This window comes from Nilaparvata lugens, chromosome 3 (genome assembly GCF_014356525.2).
Source record: "Nilaparvata lugens isolate BPH chromosome 3, ASM1435652v1, whole genome shotgun sequence".
Taxonomy (NCBI): Eukaryota; Metazoa; Arthropoda; class Insecta; order Hemiptera; family Delphacidae; genus Nilaparvata; species Nilaparvata lugens.
The window spans coordinates 5,686,580-5,709,248 of record NC_052506.1 but is presented as its reverse complement, the minus strand read 5'-3'; the positions used below and the strand labels follow the sequence as shown (position 1 = coordinate 5,709,248).

The 22,669-nt window shown below is 31.9% G+C and overlaps 1 protein-coding gene across 1 annotated transcript; it reads right to left on the bottom strand.

The window, feature by feature from the left end:
* Window positions 1-7,050: 7,050 nt before the first annotated feature.
* LOC111049843 (arrestin homolog) lies at window positions 7,051-22,006 on the bottom strand. The gene is made up of 8 exons (XM_039422680.1): window positions 21,833-22,006; window positions 19,025-19,215; window positions 16,799-16,977; window positions 16,278-16,413; window positions 13,403-13,560; window positions 12,111-12,254; window positions 9,785-9,914; window positions 7,051-8,492 (listed from the first exon to the last, which is right to left on the bottom strand). The coding sequence occupies exons 1-8, from the start codon at window positions 21,939-21,941 to the stop codon at window positions 8,382-8,384; spliced, it is 1,158 nt and encodes a 385-aa protein (XP_039278614.1). The 5' UTR covers window positions 21,942-22,006; the 3' UTR covers window positions 7,051-8,381.
* Between the last annotated feature and the right edge of the window lie 663 nt (window positions 22,007-22,669).

Below are 22,669 nucleotides of genomic sequence, written 5' to 3'. Positions count from 1 at the left end.
ATATATAAATGGGCTTGAAGCCATTCTGCTAATTAGAATTACTGAATGGATATGCTGTAATAATTCAAACTAAATAAAAGCAGATTCCCAGGTATCAGTATCCGAGTCGGTGAACGGTTCAGTGAAATTATTATTTCCATTAGTTATAATTAGACTATTCCCACTCAGCCCAGCTAGTATGAATTGTCCCATTAGAAAACATGGGAATAATAATTATTACTCCCAATAATATGAAAATATTATATTTTTAATATACCGGGCTCGTTAACTGATACTAATGATAATAATATCATGTGACCTGACTAGCTCAGGTCTGGTGTCAGAGTTTTCAGGTCGCAACTGATCAATTTCAGGGCCTCTGACTTGACCTAACGGCTGAGTTTTAGGCAGCCGGGACCGACGGCTTAATGACCGACGGCATCCGAAACACGGGAGTGGCCCGAGAAAAACTGATACTGATAAGTGGGGATCTTAAAGAGCTAAAGAGCTTAAAGCCTTGCGAATCGCATGGTGGGACGGAAGCGGAAGTATGTTTCATGAAATTGTCGCCGTCATGCGAATCGCACACGGCTTTATAGTGGGTAAAAACGCAGCAGGTTTTGGTGATTTTTACTGCTATTGTAGAAAAGTCGTGAATAATCGGAAAATTCCAGCTAAATTTGCAGAATGAAATTAGCAGAATGGTTGAAAACTCATTAATGGTTTCAAGTGGCAAAGCAGCTTTAAATGTACCTCAAATAGAAGAAAGAGCGACAATCGGAAAGATAGAGAAGAAAGGCGATTGTTAAGGCTGTGCAAAGGCTAAAATTAAACTTTCTACTGGTGATATTTTTCAAAGATTTTCGATTTATATACTATCAAGCTATCAAAATTAATAAGTTTTCTCAGGGAAACATTCTTTTTCGATATGAGCGCCTAAAGTTGAAATTTTTGTGCCAGAACATTTCAAGTTCGGTGGAAGATAAAACCATGATTCTTCATGGTATTGTTGATCTAATAAAACAAAAATTTTCTGAAAATATCAATTTTTGAGAAAGTTATTAAATTTACCAAAAATGACCGAAAATAACTCAACTAAAAGTTGATTCCGAAACTTCAGAAGATTTCTGAAAATAACAACTAAAAGTTATTTTTGGTTATTTTTAGTAAATTGAATAACTATCTTAGAAATTGATACTTTCAAAAATGTTTTGTTTTACTAGATCAGCAATACAATACCATGAAGAATCTATCCTTAAAATCTCATGGTTTTATCTTTCACCGAACTTGAAATGTTCTGGCAAAAAAATTGTAACTTCAGGCTCTCATATCTCAAAAATTAATGATCGAAAAAAATGTTTTCCTGAGAAAACTTTTCAATTTTGATAGCTTCATAGTATACAAATTGAAAAACATTGAAAAATATCACCAGTAGAAAGTTTAATTTTAGCCTTTGCACAGTCTTAAGATAAAGAAGAACCGATTAAAAGAAGATGAAGAAAGCTGTACTGTATTCAATTGTTTTAACTTGAATGTTTTTTGAAGGCTAGAGTTTGTAAAGCAATGTTGTCTGCTACGTTACGGGGCTTTAGAATAATTATTAGTATTTTAATTGTACTATTATTTTGATCATATCTTGAACAAAAGAGGAAAAATGTTGATATGTTACCATTACAACCTAGTATTACACGAACACTATACATATGTAATGTAATCGCTGTATAGTCACTTTTACATAATGTGTAGGAAGTGTAATATTTATATGTTTTATAATATATTTTTCGATATTAAAATTTATATTTTATTCACAACACATCACTACCGCACAGTTTTGCATTTTCTGTCACTTGGACTTCATTGTTGTGTGTTTGAATTACTATTTAATTAATTGAATTTAATTATTTTATGGATTGATATTATAGGCAGCTCCAGTATTGTACCGAATCAATGGCTTTATGTTATGAGATTATTATTGTAATATCTGATGGTATTCTATGTAATCGATTTTATTGTTGTTTGTTTTAAATGGTATACTAAACAACCAAATAGTTGTACAGTTTGTTTTGATCAGAGTATTTATGCTGTTTAAGATTTTTGTTGCTCGTCAATCAATTTATTTTTAAAGAGGTATTTGTTATTGAGATGAAGGTGGCTTTTTTTAATTATTCATCAGTTATATTGGAATTCAGGATATTACCTATTACCTATCATTTGATATTAATTAATTTTTCGTTGACCTGGAAGTAAAAGTAAGCAGAATATCAAGTAATCTCAACTAATTTTTTGTTGATATTAATTTACCGGTATTTACAGTTTTTTTTTCAAAAATCAACACAAATCGTATCAATGTCAATCAAATTTTGATCTCAGATTAGACCAGTGTTTCACAGCTAAACATCCGAAATTGTCCGACATTCAGTCTATAGCAGATTCTTAACCACTTTGTGAAATTGGTTCTACTGTTTTATTATAATTACATCAAAATATTAATTTAAATTGGTTCAAAATATATTGTAATCCAATGAAGCTGTTCTATTGATTTAAAATAGGTACATAAAGATCTAATTTAGATTTAACCGCCGTGAAATGATAACGGACAAATCGGTGAACGAATCTGACAACATAATGTGATGACGTCATTCTATGGCGGTTAAATTTTATCGACCTAAGTGCTTTTATTTCTTTGCTACAAAAGCACTAATTCTTCTCAGGTTATAAAAAAAATCTGCACAAAAATGTATTATAACTGAAGCTTGCAGTTATTTAAACGTTCCAAAATTATTTAGTACCTAATTAATAATTTAATTTAGCCTGTTAAGGATTGAAACCGTAGTAAATTTCGTTTGCTGAAATTTATATTTTTTACTTTTCTAAGGTACTGGCTAATCTGTTGCTTGCGAATGAAAAGAGATAAAACTATTTTATTGCTTTAAAAACTAGTGTTCCTGATCAAGCTAATAATTGAGTCTAGGCTTTAGTTTAAACCTTGTTAATTGTTTTTCTTTTAATTTCGCTGATAATTTTATTTTATTTCTTTATCATTCTATAAGTTGGTTTTAATAACTACTGTATAATATAAATTATATAAAACCTATGTAGATCTTTGGATCATATACATCTCCATAAGCTATTGCATTTTTTAACATCACAGTTATTATATTATTTTTGTATTTTTCAAATCGATGAAAATTTTTTGGTGAAAGTTAGATACATAAATTGCATAATGCTCAACGTTTTTAACCGCAGAATGTTGTTTCATTTAAAAACTGTTTCAGAACTTTCAACATGTGACAAAAGCTATAATTTTATTTGAAAATATAATCGAATAATTTTTCTTTGTAAAAATATATCTCTATTGATTGTAAATTTTCTTGTAAATTCCAGCAATTTCCCTCCAAAGATGTAGATATGACTGATGACCCGAAATATCAATAATATATAGAAATATATAATTTTATTTTTAGATTACATTTTCATGAGGTAGAATGGTTGATTTTTGTTTAACTGTATGTCCTTATGATTGTTGATGATAAACAAAAATATTGTAAATAGAAGTATTGTACAGACTATACTGTTGTGTACTTAGATAATAAATAATAATTATATCAACGAAATTATGAAACTCATTTCTTATCCTTCTGGTACAGTCTAATAAAAATATCAATAGTTATAGATATCAATAGATAATATAGAATAGATTATATATTTTTAATCTATAGTGAGATTATCTTCAAATTGTCAGGCCCTGTTGCACAAAAACCGGTTAAATTTTAATCGTGATTAATCACGAGAATCGCTAAACCAACCTTAGGGAAAGCGACCCAAGTTGAACGATAAAGTTTATCGACATTTAATGTCAGCCGACATGGCCGTTTGTTGACCGAGCGAAGTGAGGTCTAAGATTCAAGTCGACGGTTTGGCATTTCTCTTAATGTTTATATGTTGCGCATTTACGGCGAAACGCGGTAATAGATTTTCATGAAATTTGACAGGTATGTTCCTTTTTAAATTGCGCGTCGACGTATATACAAGGTTTTTGGAAATTTTGCATTTAAAGGATCATATAAAAGGAAAAAGGAGCCTCCTTCATACGTTAATATTAGAGTAAAAATCAGACTATAGAATTATTCATCACAAATCAGCTGTCGAGCTGATTATAAATTGCATGCCATGACGCATGCAATTCAATATCTCAATGTAACTCGGTAAAAAATCAGCAGCTGTGTAGACTATAAATTGCATGTCTCATTGAATGCAATTTTTATGCAGTATTAAATAGGATGCAAAGAACTTAAATATAACAGCTCGTCTGGGCGCCTAGATGTATTCTGGTTTTCTCGCGCTAAATTCCGGAAAGCGATATATGATAATTAAATCTTGTGTAAGCATGATCTGATCGTCGTTATAACTGCGCGAGGTCTACGGTTCACAGAACTACTAGTTACCGATTTATCGCAGACACGACAAGGCAGAAAGCTCTCCGATTGGCTGATCACCAATACGCCAACCGGAGAGCTTTCTTTACTGTTGTGTCGTGTCGGTGATAAATCGGTCATTTCTATGCTACAGTTACAAGTGCTCGTAAAGCAGGCACGGCCGCACAAAGGGCAGGTCGACCGGGGCGGCGTGGCTAGGGGGGCGCCGCGTATAAGGATTACCGACATTATCGGAGCAAGTACCTTTATTTCACCTTCACCTTTAAAGTCTTGAACCATTCTCTTATCAACCCATTTCTATGTATAACTTATATGTGTAGTGTGAATTGTGGCATAAACAATAAAAACTTGACGTTCACTGACTAAACTTTGGAAAATACAGTCACTCTACGCATAGCATAGGCGTATATTTTTCTTTTCCTGGAAAAAAAACCTTCTAGTGACGGACCTTGGCCTACATAGCTCATTTATATCTATCTAAGGATAGGCACACACCAGTTAGTCAAGAAAAGACTAGACATGATCAGACACAATTGCTTATAGACATGTCTTCATAAGCAACTATGTGAAGTATTGTGACCGAACGTGTCTGTTTGTTTCTTTGTTTTTAAAGCTTCCCAGAGACTCTAATCAGAGTATAGGAATTGTCAAAAATTTATAATACAGTATTACAAAAAAAAGAAAAAAAAATACACAAAGGAACCCTCTCTACACACAAACTCTTCTGTGGTATAGAATACTCCAAGCATCAAAAAACTTTTTAATTCCTTCTCAAAAACATCGACATCTTCACAATTTTTCAAGTGAGTAGGAAGCTTTCTAATAAATTTAAGGCCCATATATGTAGGTTTCTTCTCAAAAAGAGCTTGAACACCCTCTCCAAATTCTGGCACGACCCACCCCACACAATAATGGCATAGCGGATGTGTGACATTATGAGTGAGTGGTAGTCTGCCATTGTGAGTTTGGTATCATTCAATCTTCTTATTTGTCGGAGTGCAAAGACTCCAGATGCAATCCTCCCACAGAGCTGATCAGTATAGAAATCCCAAGAGAGATGCTGATCCACAGCAAACCCTAGGAATTTCACGAAATGAGGCTGGTTAACATTTTTTTCGTTTATCTGTACATTAATAAGTTGATCTATCCTGGAATTATTTCTATGTTTAAATTGTAAAAAATGGGATTTTGATTCATTAATTCCTAATTTGAGTTGAGAGAGGTACTGGGCTATGGCATTAATGTTCAAGAAAGATTCTATTTCTAACACACTTGCATCCTGAGAGCTGCAAATGTATGATGTGTCATCGGCATACATTAAAACTCTACCCTGGGATATAACTTTTGGCACATCATTTACATATAGCAAAAACAACAAAGGGCCAAGTATAGAGCCCTGTGGTACACCAGCCTTCACTGATACACTCTATCCGATAAGTAATTAATCATCTTCCCTTTCTCTTCCCTTGTTATTTCCACACACTGAGACCTATCCAGGAGATATTTACCTGAACCATTCCAGTTCAACATCTCTCACACCCACCCACTCCAGCTTCCTTAACAAAATTGAATGGTCAACGCAATCGAAAGCTTTGCTTAGATCCAGAAAAATTCCAACAGCTTTCTCACCCGTCCGATCATGTCTTGCCTTGCCTTGACTAACTGGTGTGTGCCTAGCCTATAACTGTAAGTAGTGTACACTAAAGATCTTATTAATAGACTATTGTATATTGTTTACTGTTCATTTGACAAAATTCCAGAAGAATTTTCTAACCTTGCGTATTCTGCAGGCTAAAATCTATTTTTAAAATTTCCGTTGATATTCCTAAATTAATAATAATAATAATAACTTTTATTCACTTCATTGTACAATTTTACAAAGCATAAAACATAAAAAATATCAAGTGCACTCCTCATTAGGCTAGGCCTGCGTCGAGGAGTGGTTCGTCTTATGAATTACAGAAAATATATAAGAAAAACGATTCAGCTGCTTCAAGTACTATATAGAGCTACTTACATAAATAGTATTATCTTATGCCATTAAAGCAATCTAAACAAAAATACACATCTTCCACAAAAATAAACAAATTGATTACAATTGGAAATACTTTTTATAGTTGGGTGCTATTTTTTACCTAATCACCGCGTTATACTGGTGAAATTCACTCCTATTCTTGAGTTTATAAGCATTTGAAGATGAGTGATTTTTCTGATTTGAGAGTGGAGTCAAGATTTTATGTTTGAGTGAATAAATAACTCACTGTGTATTGTAGCGAAACGTCTCATATTATAGCACAACACTTGTTGGGTCAACCTCTATCCATAGCCCGAGTATCAAACAAATCCTGGAGATTTGCATTTTCATGAAATCCATGAATAAAACAATGAATTTTTGCAAAAATTAAAATCGTGCAAACTCGCACGAATGATAGTTCTGGAGAAGAGCAACAAGTACTTGAGAGCATACAGAGCCGCCCAAAGGGCAGGGCAACCGGGCGGTCGCCTCGGACGCCGCAGGTTGGGGGGCGCCGCGAAAAGCAGAGCATTGATAATACACAAGGAATGACAAATGAAAATATTCAAAGTCTTCACTAAATCAATAATCTTTAATAATTTAAATGGTAACTTACTTTTATACAACAAACAATAACATGGTAACTAAAGGTTTAATTGAATCAAAAACATTCATAACACTTGGAAAATATATTCAAATCTCTGTTGAAGGATAGCCTATAATATGCTCCTTTTTATATAGAATTTCCAGATTTTTTGCTTCTAGTTACAAATTGCTGATAGTGAATGTTTTTGTGATTTTTCTGGCTTCAAATTTATCAATTTTTTAAAATATTTTTCAATTTATTAATGCATTTTCAAGTGTAATAATAATTTGTTTCATCTTTCTGATCAACCGAGATACAAAATTTTTAGTATAATGTATATTTGGACTGTAAATTTTTGTGATCTTTATAAAAGTGTTTTCATAACCTCATTTGGACTATTTTTATCAAAATTAGGGAGAGGAACAGTTTTGGGTTTATCCTGTTGATTGTTGATTCTCTCCCAATCATTAATTTGATGTCGTGATTAAGGAATGTAATAAATGTAAATGTAATAAATGTAAATTATTAAAAACATTAGTATTAGTGTATTAGAATAAAAAAAATAATTTCATGTCTGTCAATATTATTACCAATGATTATAATTTCTATGACTTGATAAATCTGTGGCGTGGTGCAAGAACTACCTATGTCAAAATGTCAACTTTCTCACAAATCAGCTTGAAATTTCACCTTGTATTTTCGAACTATGGCATTTCGATACGGAAATTCGCGTGCTAGAAGTGCAGAAGTCGACATTGGTTGTTCTGGCACGGAGTATCAATGACAATCTAAAAACATATGTCTTCATTGGTACCTAGTTTTCACACTCTGAGAGTGGAATTACTAAATACTAAAACTAATTTACTAAATCATGACATTGGTAGTATAAATTTTATAACTTTTTTATTGCTTTGAGATAGGACATTTGCACTTCTGGAACTGAAAATAATCGATGTTAGTGATGTATTAGTGTATTAAACTCATTTTTGAAAAAAAATTGACATTGGTGGTTTTTGCACTAAGCCACAGAAATAACTATAGCTCTTTGTAAGATGAAATAACATTTTTGATTTTATACAGGAATAAATAGATACTTACATACCATTTGAATCAATTTAATAATAGTAGAAAACAGAAAACACTATAGATTTTTTTTGTGGGCATCAGTGAGATCATCACTAAGATTGGAATAAAAATTAAGATTATGTGTAGCAATAAATGAGGATGAACTAAATATTGAGAGATCAAAATAAATAATATTTAGAGACGAAATAGAGATTGAATCATTCGGAAAGGGGATAAAATATAGGTAGACAGATTCAAATACAAATTGAGAAATTGAAGGATTGGAATAGAGAGATGAAATTCAGCAGATTGGCACTTTGGAATCTGACGAAATGTCAATGGTGTCTTGTCGGAAACTCTCAACTTCCACCTGGCTATCATTTCTCATCACCTTGCTTGTATTTGTTCCCGGCTGTAAACAAAATAAATTTAAAATTAATTACTGAAAATATACAATGAAAATGACGTAAATTGTACAATGCAATAATATATGAAAAATATGTACGATGGGCCTATTTTTTAAAGATTAGGAGCATTTGTTAGTTACCCGTGTTCCGCAGAGGTCTGTTAAAAGCACAAGCAAATAGATTTAATTAGTTTTATAGTTCTATGATGTGCTGGTATCAAAAGTATACACAACTGTAATAAATTACAATATAAAATCAATTTGATTGGGCTTTTAACTTTGTATTAAAAATTGAAAAATTTGTTTCAATTATTAAAATTATAACAACTATACTAGAAGTTCTGTGAACAGTAGACCTCGCGCAGTTATAAACCGCAGCCTTCTCTTATACTCTCCATCAGAGTAAATCCTGTCTGTAAGTCGTGTCGGCGAGATATCAGTGTGAAAACAGCTAATGGCTGTTGGGGTTGGTGTATCAAAAATGCTAACATCAAAAGCTAATCTCCTTCAAGACATACTGGCAACAGGACAGCCCGAGTTCAAAGCAGAGAAAGTACGAGAGACAATACTATGTTATTTTAGTGTTAAGGTATTAATTGGATGCGTTATTGCACGCAATCAATAGTTCATTCAATAGTGCATAAAAATTGCATTCAATTAGGCATGCAATTAATATTCTACACAGCTGCTGATTTTTTACCAAGTTACATTGAGATATTGAATTGCATGCGTCATGGCATGCAATTTATAATCCAATCGACAGATTTATGATGAATAATTCTATAGTCTGATTTTTACTCTAATGTTGGCGTATGAAGAAGGCTCCTTTTTCCTTTTATATTATCCTCGAAATGCAAAATTTCCAAAAACCTTGTATATACGTCGACGCGCAATTTAAAAAGGAACATACCTGTCAAATTTCATAAAAATCTATTACCGCGTTTCGCCGTAAATGCGCAACATATAAGCATTTAAACATTTTAAGAGAAATGGCAAACTGTCGACTTGAATCTTAGATCTCACTTCACTCTGTCAATAAATATAATTTTTGTATAGTAGCGCTCATCGAATTTTCATCTAGCTGTTTACCCTGTTGTCAATATTTGCAGTAGCAGAAGTCTTCGGGGTGATTTACAGCATTCAATTGGGATTTTCGTTTAATAATAATTATTAATTAATTAGCATTTGAGCAAATGCAACTTCCAATTTATTTCCATCTGTATTAAAATTATAATTGATTGATTAATGGAGATGAAAATAGGCCTATAACCATCTTGGTATTGTGACCTTGTTCTGACCTTGGGATGCATGAGAATGAAGGGCAGTTCAGCGGACACCTCCCCTCCCAGCGCACCCAGATACAGTTTGACCTTGACCGAGTAGGACACCACTATGCCGAACGCGTCCTTCGCATCTGGAGACGCCAGTCTGCCAACAAAAACACAACAACGTTCAACAAAATAACACAGAAACAACACAATAACGTTCAAAGTTTGTGATAAACTAACACAAACAGTTAACACAAACACAAGCAACACAACAACATTCAACAAATAGTTGAACACAAAATGTGTCAATGATTGTAACAAACTATAGTGAGGTCCACGTTATAATGGCAGTATTTGATTACCACATTGATGTTGCCATCATTGTCTATCATTTGACAAAGCAGATATCGCTATCCTTTTCTAGCTCTGCTACGTTGCTAGATTGTTTTAAACAAAATATTTCACCTCAATTTCAGAAATGTATTATTAAATCATTGAAAAATATATTTTCTTGGCGAATAAAATAGAATTTATTATTTTAAACAAGAATGAATAGTTAATATAAAGTTACATCAGATACAACGGCATCAGCTATCTTCTATAGAAGGCGGTGGCAAGGAAGACAATCGGCAACGCTGTTCTTCAATCTTTCTCCACTGATATTATAACGTAGTCCTCACTATATGAAAATTAGCATTGTTTTTTTGAATTTCATAAGCAATTCAATTGAATAGTTGTACCAACAGTTGTCCAATGAATAAGACTTATTTAGTAAGACTTATTAAGTTATAATTTATAAGACTTATTTTAGTTATATTTTTTGGGGGGCAGATTACTTTTCTTTAATTTTTTAAAAAGTTATGGTTAATTAGCATTGTTTATGGTAATGATAATTTCATGAGCAATTCTAGTTAATAGTTGTATTGACAGTCCTATGAAAATGAGCATTTATTTATTTATTCAATCATTAAGAATAATGAAGATTAGCATTGGTTGATAATAATATCATAAACAATACCAGTAAATACTTATTATCTTTTTTACTAGGGCTACTCTTAAATAGGGTACTTGGATTTTTAATTTTTTTTCTATTCAGTGAATACTTGAATTAACAGTTATCCTATGAAAATGAGAATTTATTTATTTAATCATTCAGAATCACAACTTCAAGTAAAGTACCACAAGCTATAGCCCAAAACGGCTCCAATTCCTATAATATAAGAATATACCTTATAATATACAGCTTGATTCTAAAAGAATACCACAACTTAGAAAATCTGTATTTAATCAAGGAAACATAATAGAACTTGGGTTATGAATCAAAATGAAGAGTATTAAAATAAGTTTTTCCTCACTAGAAAACAAATTCACAAATTGTGTAGTTGAGAAGTTGATATTGTGGTAATTATTCATATTGAATGAAAAAGACTAAGAAATTGTCAAAAAAAAACTGATTTATTGATAATTAGAAAGACCGGTTTCGGTTATTACACCATTGTCAATCTCTGATAAACGTCTCTGATAAAGTTTATCAGAGATTGACAATGGTGTAATAACCGAAACCGGTCTTTCTAATTATCAATAAATCAGTGGTTTTTTGACAATTTCTTAGTCTTTTTCATTCAAGTTTACAAATGTTCAATGTGACCCCCTCCAGACACTCGAGTGATATCTTTCGAGCAAAGCAGCTCGAGACAGAGCACTTCATCACTGGCCTCCAAGAAGCCCTGAGCTCACCCCCTGCGATTTTTTTCTATCGGGGTACATTAAAGGTAAGGTGTATCGACCGCCTCTACCAGCTAACATTGAGGAGCTCAAACAAGAAATAACAGCAGCTATACAAACTGTTACGCCCGATATGCTACTGAGGGTGTGCAACGAGTTCGAGTATCGTATTTATATCACTCGAGTGTCTGGAGGGGGTCACATTGAGCATTTGTGAACTTGTTTTCTAGTAGAGAAAAACTAATTTTAATACTCTTCATTTTGATTTATAACCCAAGTTTCTATTATGTTTCCTTGATTAAATACAGATTTTCAAAGTTGTGGTATTCTTTTTGAATCACGCTGTATTATACTCCAGTCCAAATATAGTGGGTTAATTTATGCACCACCTCTATGATCGAATTGAAACACAGATTCCAAATTTGAAAATACTTATAAATTTAGAATAATTCTGAATCGAAAATACTTCCAAATTGAAAATACTTTTAAATTAAAAAGGATTCTAAATCGAAAATAATTCCAAATTGAATTAAATCAATTACAAACAGAAAAGTCCAAACTATGAAGAAACTAAACATGTTTGAGATTAAATTATAAAACACTATTTTCATCGTAATTTAATAGTACTAACAGTGTTGACGAAGCGAGATTGGTGTCCTGATGCTTGAGCTGACCATCCAACGCAATGCCACGTCTATCCTTGTTGGACTCAATTATCGGAACCAGGTAGATCACCTTCTGCAGCGATGAGCCGGGGTTGATCGGGCATCCTTCCCTATACACATCAAACATTATAATACGTCAATAATTGTCTGCAATATTCATGATAATCACACGACGTAATCGTTTTTAATAAATTTATTACTATCCGTTGTTGGTTATCCATCTTGTTTTCACTATTTTTATTACTATCGTATTTCATAAAACTTTAAAGTGAAAAAATCTGGTGTGAAAATTAATTTTTTACAATCGAGAATATTATAATTTCTCCAGCATTATTTAGTTCATTTGTTTATTTTTAATCTCCCATTAATTTGGTTTTTTTTCGAATGTGAGAATATTGATACTAATGGGCACGCATAATAATACCATGACTGCAAAACAAAATATTGAAACCAAAGACCTTAAAGCTGCGATTAGACCAAAGTTATTAACAAAATGTTAATAACTCAATCCTTATATATTATATTAGATTGAACATAACTTATCATACACATAATGAAGATGTGTGTTTGTCAACTACCGTTCAATCTAATAGAATCTATAAGGATTAAGTTATTAAAATTTTGTTAATAACTCTGGTGTAAACCCAGCTTAAAGATACATTACCTCTTATGGTATTTGATTGAAACTAAAGACCTTAAGGTGCGTACAGATATACGCTCCGCGAACATGAGCAATTCATTTTTAATCAGCTGATTATATCTGTATCTTTACAGAAACGGTAAGATACAGATATAGAAAGCTTGGCATCAGCTGATTAAAAGTGAATTGCTCATGTTCACGGCGCGTATATCTGTACGCACCTTTATACAAATACAGTACAGTAATAGGCTGGCTTCTCCACACATCTGTGTAATCACTTGTCAGCTGATTTATGATGAATAATTCTATAGTCTGATTTTTACTCTAATATTGGCGTATGAAGGAGACTCCTTTTTCCTTTTATATTATCCTTGAGATGCAAAATTTCCAAAAACCTTGTATATACGTCGACGCGCAATTTAAAAAGGAAGATACCTGTCAAATTTCATGGAAATCTATTACCGCGTTTCGCCGTAAATGCGCAACATTTAAACATTAAGAGAAATGCCAAACCGTCGACTTGAATCTTAGACCTACTTCGCTCAGTCAACTATAAAATCGTCAGATTAATATGCCGGTCTCTGTATATTTGAGTGTTTAGAAAGTGTTTGCACTGACTGGGTTTCAAGACTGGCGACCGCCGACCGATACTGTCCGTTCTGGAATATCATGACGTCGACTCCCTGATGCACCATCGCCTTTATCTTCTTCACAATTTTGTTGCTGTTGTTTCGAATGCACAGGTTCACGCCTATCTTCTCGCCATGGTGGTACAACTGTAACACAAAACAATCTATAATAAAGGAAAGAACTGGCTTATACACGTAGGGGATAAAAAATCCACAAATGACGCATCATCACGTCTCAACTACTCAACTGATTAACTTAAAATTTTGCATAATGAGTCTTAATTTACCGAGGATGGTTACAGGCCTGTTTTCAATTCTTCAAGATTTCATTACGTCAAGTTTAATTAACATTAAGTACGAAAATTTTAGGTTACCAAGTTATACAGAATGGAAGATTTTGTCTGAATTTCTGTGCCCCTGCTGAATCAAAGCCCTACGGGTAGGGATGTCAATCCCGGGATCCCGGTCCATTTTTGATACCTTACAATCCTGGGATTATTCAGCGTCAATCCCAGGATTAGAAAACTGAATTTGTGAATCGTATTTTTCCAAAAACAAAATCAATATAGAATTCATTTGGGGTGATGAATATGAGTTTTGCATATCTAATTTATTGTTTTAAGTGTTTGACTAATTATTTATTTTACAGGCACAGCCTACAGTTGCATATTCATAATATATGATACTCTCTACTGACTGAATAGAATTATTCGCATTATCGGTTCGCAATATTCGGTGCTGGTGTTTACACAGCACCACAATTACCTTTTTAGACCAGTGAGGATAGAATGGACATTCTATAATCTCTGGTCTAGACTGCGCAATATTTTCAATAGTGCTGATGTCATTCCCTTGGAATGCACTCAGAACTTTGAAAAGACTTCAGAAATCAGAAATAAACAAGCACTATATATTCACTCTCTGTCTAATTATTCCTCTTCTCTTCTCTTCTCTCTCTCTTTTTGGTAGAGAGTTAGTGGGGAGGATATTTTTAATATTCTTTCCGAAGAATGGACATTGATATGTCCAAAGCTCCGCCAATTTATGTAGATGCATAACAATATGATTATTATCTATAGTTATTATATTACAAACTGCTTTTTCATATCATATACAGTTCAATAATTATTTTCTTAGTCTATATTATATAAATTCATCTATAATTTTGCTGTATTGTAAGCTAATGTATATAAGTGTATAAGCCAGTATATATTGTAATCTACATAAATAAAGTACTCAATCAATCAATCTCTCTCTCTCTCTCTCTCTCTCTCTCTCTCTCTCTCTCTCTCTATCATAAGTAGAATATCTAGTTGAAGTAAATATAGTTGGCTCTATGAAATTTCATTTAGTAGTGGTTCAGCATTCGAAAAAAGTTACTCCTAATCTTGAAAACATCCTGAATGATTAATTTTTATATTATTCCATTTTTATAAGTATTTTTCCATTTTAATAATACCCTCTCCCTCTTAAATGAGCTCTTTTTCATCTCCACACACTGTTACTGAACATGTAATGGTGGAGGAACAATTGGTTAAAAATGCATGAAACTGATTTTTGCCAATCCCGTGATCCCGGGATTGATATTGGATAATCCCGAAATACCGGGATTGGAAATCAGTCCCGGGATTAACATCCCTACCTACGGGTATTTGTTGGCTTGAAAAAATAATCCTTAATTACATACAAAACGCATGGAAAATAGAGAGCTTAACAGATTTTGTCTATTTTTCATGCGTTTTGTATGTAATTAAGGATTATTTTTTTAAGGTTGCGTTTGTCTATTATAGACTTATTCTACATCTCTCTCTTCAAAATTAAATTTTCTACAAGTTCTGTAAAAAATTCTGTGTTTATTGTACATTTAAAATAGTAAATCTACTTCAGACCTTGAAGGAACTTGTTTTTCGGGACCAAGTTTCGCGTATTTTGTCACATATCTTGAAAATTACTGTAACAACAGGTTTGAAAACGGTTTTATCAAATTTCTCAGTTAATTTTGCATAAAGTAAGCTAAATTATACATCTTAATTAACAGCCAACAAATACCCGTAGGGCTTCGTTTCAGCAGGGGAACTGAAATTCAGACGAAATCTTCCACTCTGTATAACTTGGTAACCAAGCATTTTCGGACCTAAGTTATGTTAATTAGAACTTTTCTTCTTCTTTTGATGTGAGAAATCACGCCCTGACTTATGGACACCTTTTTTTCAGAACATTCTGTATATAGTAGAGAAATAGTAGAGACTATAGAACTAATCCTCTCACAGTATAAAGACGCTGCTATACGTACCTTAGTAATAACATTTAATCAACCAGATGAATTTTTGCCAAATTTTATTATACCCTGTATAACTTGGTAACCAAGCATTTTCGGACCTATGTTAGTTAGAACTTTTTTCTTCTTTTGATGAGAGGAATCACGCCCTGACGTATGGGCAACTTTTTTCAGAACACTCTGTATACAGAGTTGTGTGGCAGAGAGGACCTGGAGTCCTAACTCCGCCCTAATAAAGGCAAATAATCAATAAAACAATCAATCTCTATTCCGCCCAATAAAGAGTATTTTCATTTATTCAATCATTATACACCTTCATCGCCCAAGTACCTACAACTATAGGTGTAGGTATAGATATAAGTTCAGGGTTTAGGAATAGGTATAAACATAGAGAACAGATGGCATGATGCTATCTTATGTCTTTTTTATTTAGGGCTAATCTTGAATATAAATAGAGATCTATTGACTTGATAATGGCATCATATAGCCGAAAGATGTTGTGAGTAAACAATTTTAAAAAGGGTACTTGGATCTAAATTTATATTTATGCTATCGTATGCTATATTTTCTCTATTGTATAATTTACCTGCTTATCAAGAACAACCTCCAACTCGAGTTCGCCAGGACTGAGCAGGAAATCCTTTCTGACGACGGTGCAAGGTTGGCGACCCTGCTTTGAAGGCGCGAACTGCACTTTGCGAATTGCCATCGACACTGTGCTCCTAAAACAAATTTATTGAATTAATCATTAATCAAATGAATCACACAGATTGACACAATTCGCAGTAAAACAATTGAATTTTTGTCATAGTCATTCAATGTCAGCTGTTTTCCATGCATGAAATCAATCCAGTAAACAGCTGTTTGCAGAGCAAATAAAACATGATTCTCATTACAGCATACTGTTCTGTAATGAAACCATGTGTTCTCTTTACAGTCGAGTATGTTTCCTAGTTCCTAATTGGGAACAGCAAAACTGCTACAAAAAACCACCTCCAACACTCCAGGTGGAAGTTTTGTTAACTATATAACAAACTATTTAACTTCGGCCGGAAGTTTTGCACTATTTTTGTGGTGGAATGGAGTTTGGTAAATGATAAATGGTACCTTCTATGGGTGCGGTCAGTCTCGTTTTGGCCGGTGAACAGTTTTACAAAGTACTGAACACCACACGGATGCCCCTCGTCCTCCGGTCCCGGCTGCAGTGTGACTGACGCAGGCGCACTTGGGTTGATCGTGAATGTAAATGGCACTGCGTTCGGACCCAGCTTCTTCACCAGACGCTCCTAAAACCACAAAAACATTGTATTTATGTAAACTTAAATTTCAAAACACTTATGAAATGAAAAGCATTCACTATATTAGCAGCAGTGGCGATTGTACCTTAGCTACCAATAGTAAGTGAATTTTTCACTTCATAAGTGTTTGTAAACCTTATTAAAGTTAATTAAATTAATAGTGGAAAAGTATGGATATGCAACACAGTATTTATGAAGATAAAAATTATACACAATTGCAATATTAATAAATTTAAATTTAATGTATATTTAATAATTCCTAATTCTAATGAAAATAATCATTCCAATTAAGGCTGTGCAAAGGCTGAAAATAAACTTTCTACTCGTGATATTTTTCAAAGTTTTTTATTTGTATATCATCAAGCTATTAAAATGTAAATTTTTTTATAAATGTTAAAATCATTACTTTTTGAGATATGAGCGCCTGAAGTTTACATTTTTGGAACAGAACATTTCAAATTCGGTACGATATAAATCCATGAGATTTAGAGGATGGATTCTTCATGGTATTGTTGATCTAGTAAAACAAAAATTTTCTGAAAATATCAATTTTTGGAAGTTATTCAATTTACCAAAAATAACCAAAAATAGCTGAACCAAAGCTATTTTTAGTAAATTTAATAGCTATCTTAAAAATGGATATTTTTAGAAAATTTTTGTTTTACTAGATCAACAATACCATGAAGAATCTATCCTCTGAATCTCATGGATTTATCTCTTACCGAATTTGAAATCTTCTATCCCAAAAATTTAAACTTCAGTCGCTCATATCTCAAAAAGTAATGATCAGAAAAAAAATGTTTTCCTGAGAAAATTTTTCCATTTTGATAGCTAAATGATTACAAATCAAAAAACTTTGAAAAATATCACGAGTAAAAAGTTTATTTTTAGCCTTTGCACAGCCTCAATTGAATCATTCCAATTTCATGTGAAAATATCTTTGGACAGAAAATTATTATGTGAAAAGTGCAATCTTATTTCGAACTCATACTAATCTAAATTTGGGAGAGGAATATTAATAAGATTTACATACAGTAATTTTGCTCTTCCAATAACATTCTAATGATAAGTAATACTGTACTAATAAATAAGTATAATTATTAAATGAAAATCCACATAAGGCCTTGCACACACAGGTTTGAATTATTATTGTCGCCGTCACGTGTGACAAAACTGTTTATTTCAACCATTAATCACGATTTGATAATATTTACAGTACTACAACAAATCAAATCATTCTTCATTGTCAAATTCGCACCGGTGTGCTCAATATGCTGTCGACTACCCTGTGTAACAAAATTGATTTCTACTCATTTCATGAATTACACTATTATATTACAGACATGAATAATAAAATTAAACCATTAAGGCTGTGCAAAAGGGCTAAAAATAAACTTTTTATTCGTGATATTTTTCAAAGCTTTTTGATTTGTATATATCATCAAGCTATCAAAATGAAAAAGTTTTCTCAGGAAAACATATTTTTTCTGATCATTAATTTTTGAGATATGAGCGCCTAAAGTTTAAATTTTTGGGACAGAACATTTCAAATTCGGTAAGAGATAAATCCATGAGATTTAGAGGATGGATTCTTCACGGTATTGTTGATCTAGTAGAACAGAAATTTTCTGAAAATATCAATTTTTAAGATAGTTATTCAATTTACTAAAAATAACTTTTAGTTGGGTTATTTTTGGTAAATTGAATAACTTTTCCAAAAATTGATATTTTCAGAAAATTTTTGTTTTACTAGATCAACAATACCATGAAGAATTCATCCTCTAAATCTCATGGATTTATATATCGTACCGAATTTGAAATGTTCTTTCCCAAAAATTCAAACTTCAGTCGCTCATATCTCAAAAAGTAATGATCGGAAAAAATGTTTTCCTGAGAAAACTTTTTCATTTTGATAGCTTGATGATAAACAAATCGAAAAATATCACGAGTAGAAAGTTTATTTTTAGCATTTGCCCAGCCTTAAATGAATTCTATTAATAGTGTTCGTAGGCCACAAATGAATGATTGAACTTACCTGAAGCTTGGTAAGATTCTGCTCTTTGCCCTCTTTGGGAGGGTAAATCTGTTCTGAAGCAAGATAGAGATCTTTTTGAAAGTTGAGACCCATAACCTCGTCTTCCTCGCGACCATAGCGGAAACTACAGATGACCTGACCGAATACCTTCCTATCCTTAACGTAGTCATCATGCAGTAGAGCTACACCGTCTGCAGTCATTTACACAACACATAGAATAAGAATATAATTAATTGATAGAAAAAATAGATAAAATTGATAAACATTGATAAAATTATTATAAGCTGAGAAACATATATACAGAATGAATATACAGGATAGATATTAAATAACAGTTAAATATAGGATGAAATAATATACAGCTAATTTAGAATAAAGTTCAGAAGAAAAATAAATGATAAAATAATTGTATCAAATGAATACATGATAATAATATCGGATATAATTATTATTGACACTACGGTACAGTACCGGTATACCAGAAATGAATGATTCTCGTTCTGATTCAATTCATTTTTGCACACATTTCACACACATTCTCGTTCTGATTCAATTCATTTTTACTCGGTTGCACTAAAGCTTTTTTGTTAAATTTTAATCAAGACAAAATGACCACGCACACCAATCAGAGAAGCCTTTTTTTTAAAAAAAAAAAGCTTTTGTGATTAGTTCTCGTGGTGGCACTTAGGCTAATCGTTATAAAAATTTAAAATGCCTTTGTACAGCCGGGCCTCCCTTGAATGTTGTTAAGCAAACCTGTAACTTGAATTTATAACGACTGGTCTATTAATTACTGACCCATTTAATTTGATATTTATTAGTGTTAATATACTATACAATTATACATACAAGATGATTGGTAGAATTGAAATTCAAGAGGGTACAAAGTTGATCAATTTTATATGAATTAAAAACGGATTTAATATTTGAAAAATTATGTTTTTGGACTCGGGAGACCTTGAAACGAATACAAAACTTGAAATTGAGGTATACCTCAATTTCTATGGAGAGAATTCTTTCCTTACGGTGCCCATGGTAGTAGGCAAGAAAAGTGGTGTGAAGGAGTGATTGTTTTTAGTTTTGTCACCATGTAGGATTACAATATTAAAACAAATATAATAAGTATCTATCTTTACAAGTATAAAAACAAATTTTTATTAAATGATATAGTTCAATATGATTTAAGACCAAATACAACCTATAAATATAAAATTTATAAAACAAAACTAACAGTAGTTAGAAGACAGCTCATTTATATAAGTACAAGATTCATAAATGAATTGCCTTTTGATCTGGAAGCAAAAAATACTAAATACTAAAAAATTGGATAAGAGAAAACTATTTCTTTTTAATTGAAGGCATAATCTAATTTTTCAAAGCATATTTTAAAGCGTGGATTATTTTTTTTCTCTATTATTGTATAAAACTAGGAAACAACCAATGTAACTAGCTGATTGCAACTCTCACCAGCGGGCAAGGCTTGATTCCTTTTGCTGGTGATGCCGGATTACCATTGAGAATCTAATTATGATTTTGGTATTATTTATGCTTGATTTTTATTTTAATTATTTTATACTTTTGATTATAAAATTATGTATTTTCTTTTATTATGTTTTGAATATGTATTTATTGCATGGCAAATAAATGATTTGATTTAAAAAAAAAAATCTATTTTTCACCTCTCATCACTGTAGTTTTTCTATATTTTTCTTTAAATTATATTATTAATTTGATGTTATTCTTTAAGCTCACATTATAGGCTATTAATATATTGAGTATTAGTAATATTATAAACCAAACTAAATCAATCTTTATTCACAAAATGAAATACATCAAACTATATCAAAAAATCAAACATCGATCAAAAAATAATGACTGTTTATAGCTTTTTTTCATGTTAGCTGTAAATGTGAAGAAAAATACAAATTTGTTTATATGTAGCGAAAATATTAACCATTATAATACAAGGAATAGGATACACATTGATGTACCCTATACCAGACTTAGGAGAGTTCAGACAAGTTCGAAATTGATTTCTTTAAAAATATTCAACAAGCTACCCTTCAATTGATTGATTGAGTACTTTATTTATGTAGATTACAATATATACTGTCTTATACACTTATATACAATAGCTTACAATACAGCAAAATTATAGATGAATTTACATGATATAGACTAAGAAAATAATTATTGAACTGTATATGATATGAAAAAGTAATTTGTAATATAATAACTATAGATAATAATTATATTGTTATGCATCTACATAATGTGAGAGCAATGACAATAAATACGTTCGAGAATAAATTGAAAAAGCTTCTAACAAAAAATCCTCTTTATTCACTAGCTAAAAATTTTAATATTAAGAGAGGGAATATTTATCAATTATTTTTAAATACTGTATATATATTTATATTTGCTATTGACATTGGACTTGATAGTAATATTTGTATTATAGTGCATAGAATTTAAGGAATTGACATGACTACCGTATTTGTTTGGATCTTAATTATTAATTATGTTTCCAATTTTATATTGTGTATTCTTAAAGGAATAAACTTTATTCCATTCTATATCTGAACCACATTCCAAATACTGTAGACTATAAGAATAGACGGATGGATATTTGGGCGGATGGACCTGATAAATCTCAGGTAAATTTCCTGTGTAATACGGTACGGTAGCTTTAAAAAATTATTTAAATTGAAATTATTTTAAATCCACAATATTACAAGAATTACTTCCAATATTATTGATAAAATTTTAATAATTTTCAAAACAAAACAAACTATTTTTAAAACCAACCTATCGGTTCAACGGCAGAAATATGATCGACAAAATCACGCTTTCCCAGATACAATGTAAGCTTTCCATTGGGCGACACTTTCTTGAAAACTTTGAAATTGAATACCATTTTCCTATTGCACTGTTCACTGTACTTTATCGACTGTGTCCTTTCCGACCCTGAATTATAGTTTTTATACGGAGCTAGAATTGAGTGGCTTCCCAACTTACAGGATTAGGAAGACTACAATGTGTTTTAAGAATGGAAATAGCGCTCTTGGGAAAGGTCGTATACCTATGTAGGTGTAAGTGGTATAGTTATATCACGTTTTGTTGAATATATTCTAACTACACACTTTCTCACCCTCTCTCTTTCTCTCTCCACTAAACCTGACGCCCACTCACATGTTGCGTTTATTTTTCCAACAAATCTGATTCTCGCTGTAATCTAATTTGATCAACTGTTCAAAAAATAGTTGACTACCTACCATTTCAAATATTGCGAAATAATTGACCGAGCGAATTGAGGTCTAAGATTTTATTGTATAATATTTTAATGTATAAGATTCAAGTCGACGGTTTGGCATTTCTCTTAATGTTTATATGTTTCGCATTTACGGCGAGACGCGGTAATAAATTTTCATGGAATTTGACAGGTATGTTCCTTTTTTAATTGCGCGTCGACGTATATACAAGGTTTTTGGAAATTTTGCATTTCAAGGATAATATAAAAAGGAAAAAGGAGCCTCCTTCGTATGCCAATATTAGAGTAAAAATCAGACTATAGAATTATTATTCATCATAAATCAGCTGACAAGTGATTACACAGCAGATGTGTAGAGAAGCCAGTCTATTGCT

What these genes read in the sequence shown, in the direction of transcription:
- LOC111049843 (XM_039422680.1), bottom strand. Translation starts at nt 21,941, where the DNA reads ATGGTATTCAATTTCAAAGTTTTCAAGAAAGTGTCGCCCAATGGAAAG. An exon ending in TTCTGCCGTTGAACCGATAG is followed by an intron (nt 19,216 to 21,832) that starts GTTGGTTTTAAA and finishes AAATGACTGCAG; the next exon opens with ACGGTGTAGCTCTACTGCAT. An exon ending in TCATTCTCATGCATCCCAAG is followed by an intron (nt 8,493 to 9,784) that starts GTCAGAACAAGG and finishes TTTTGTTTACAG; the next exon opens with CCGGGAACAAATACAAGCAA.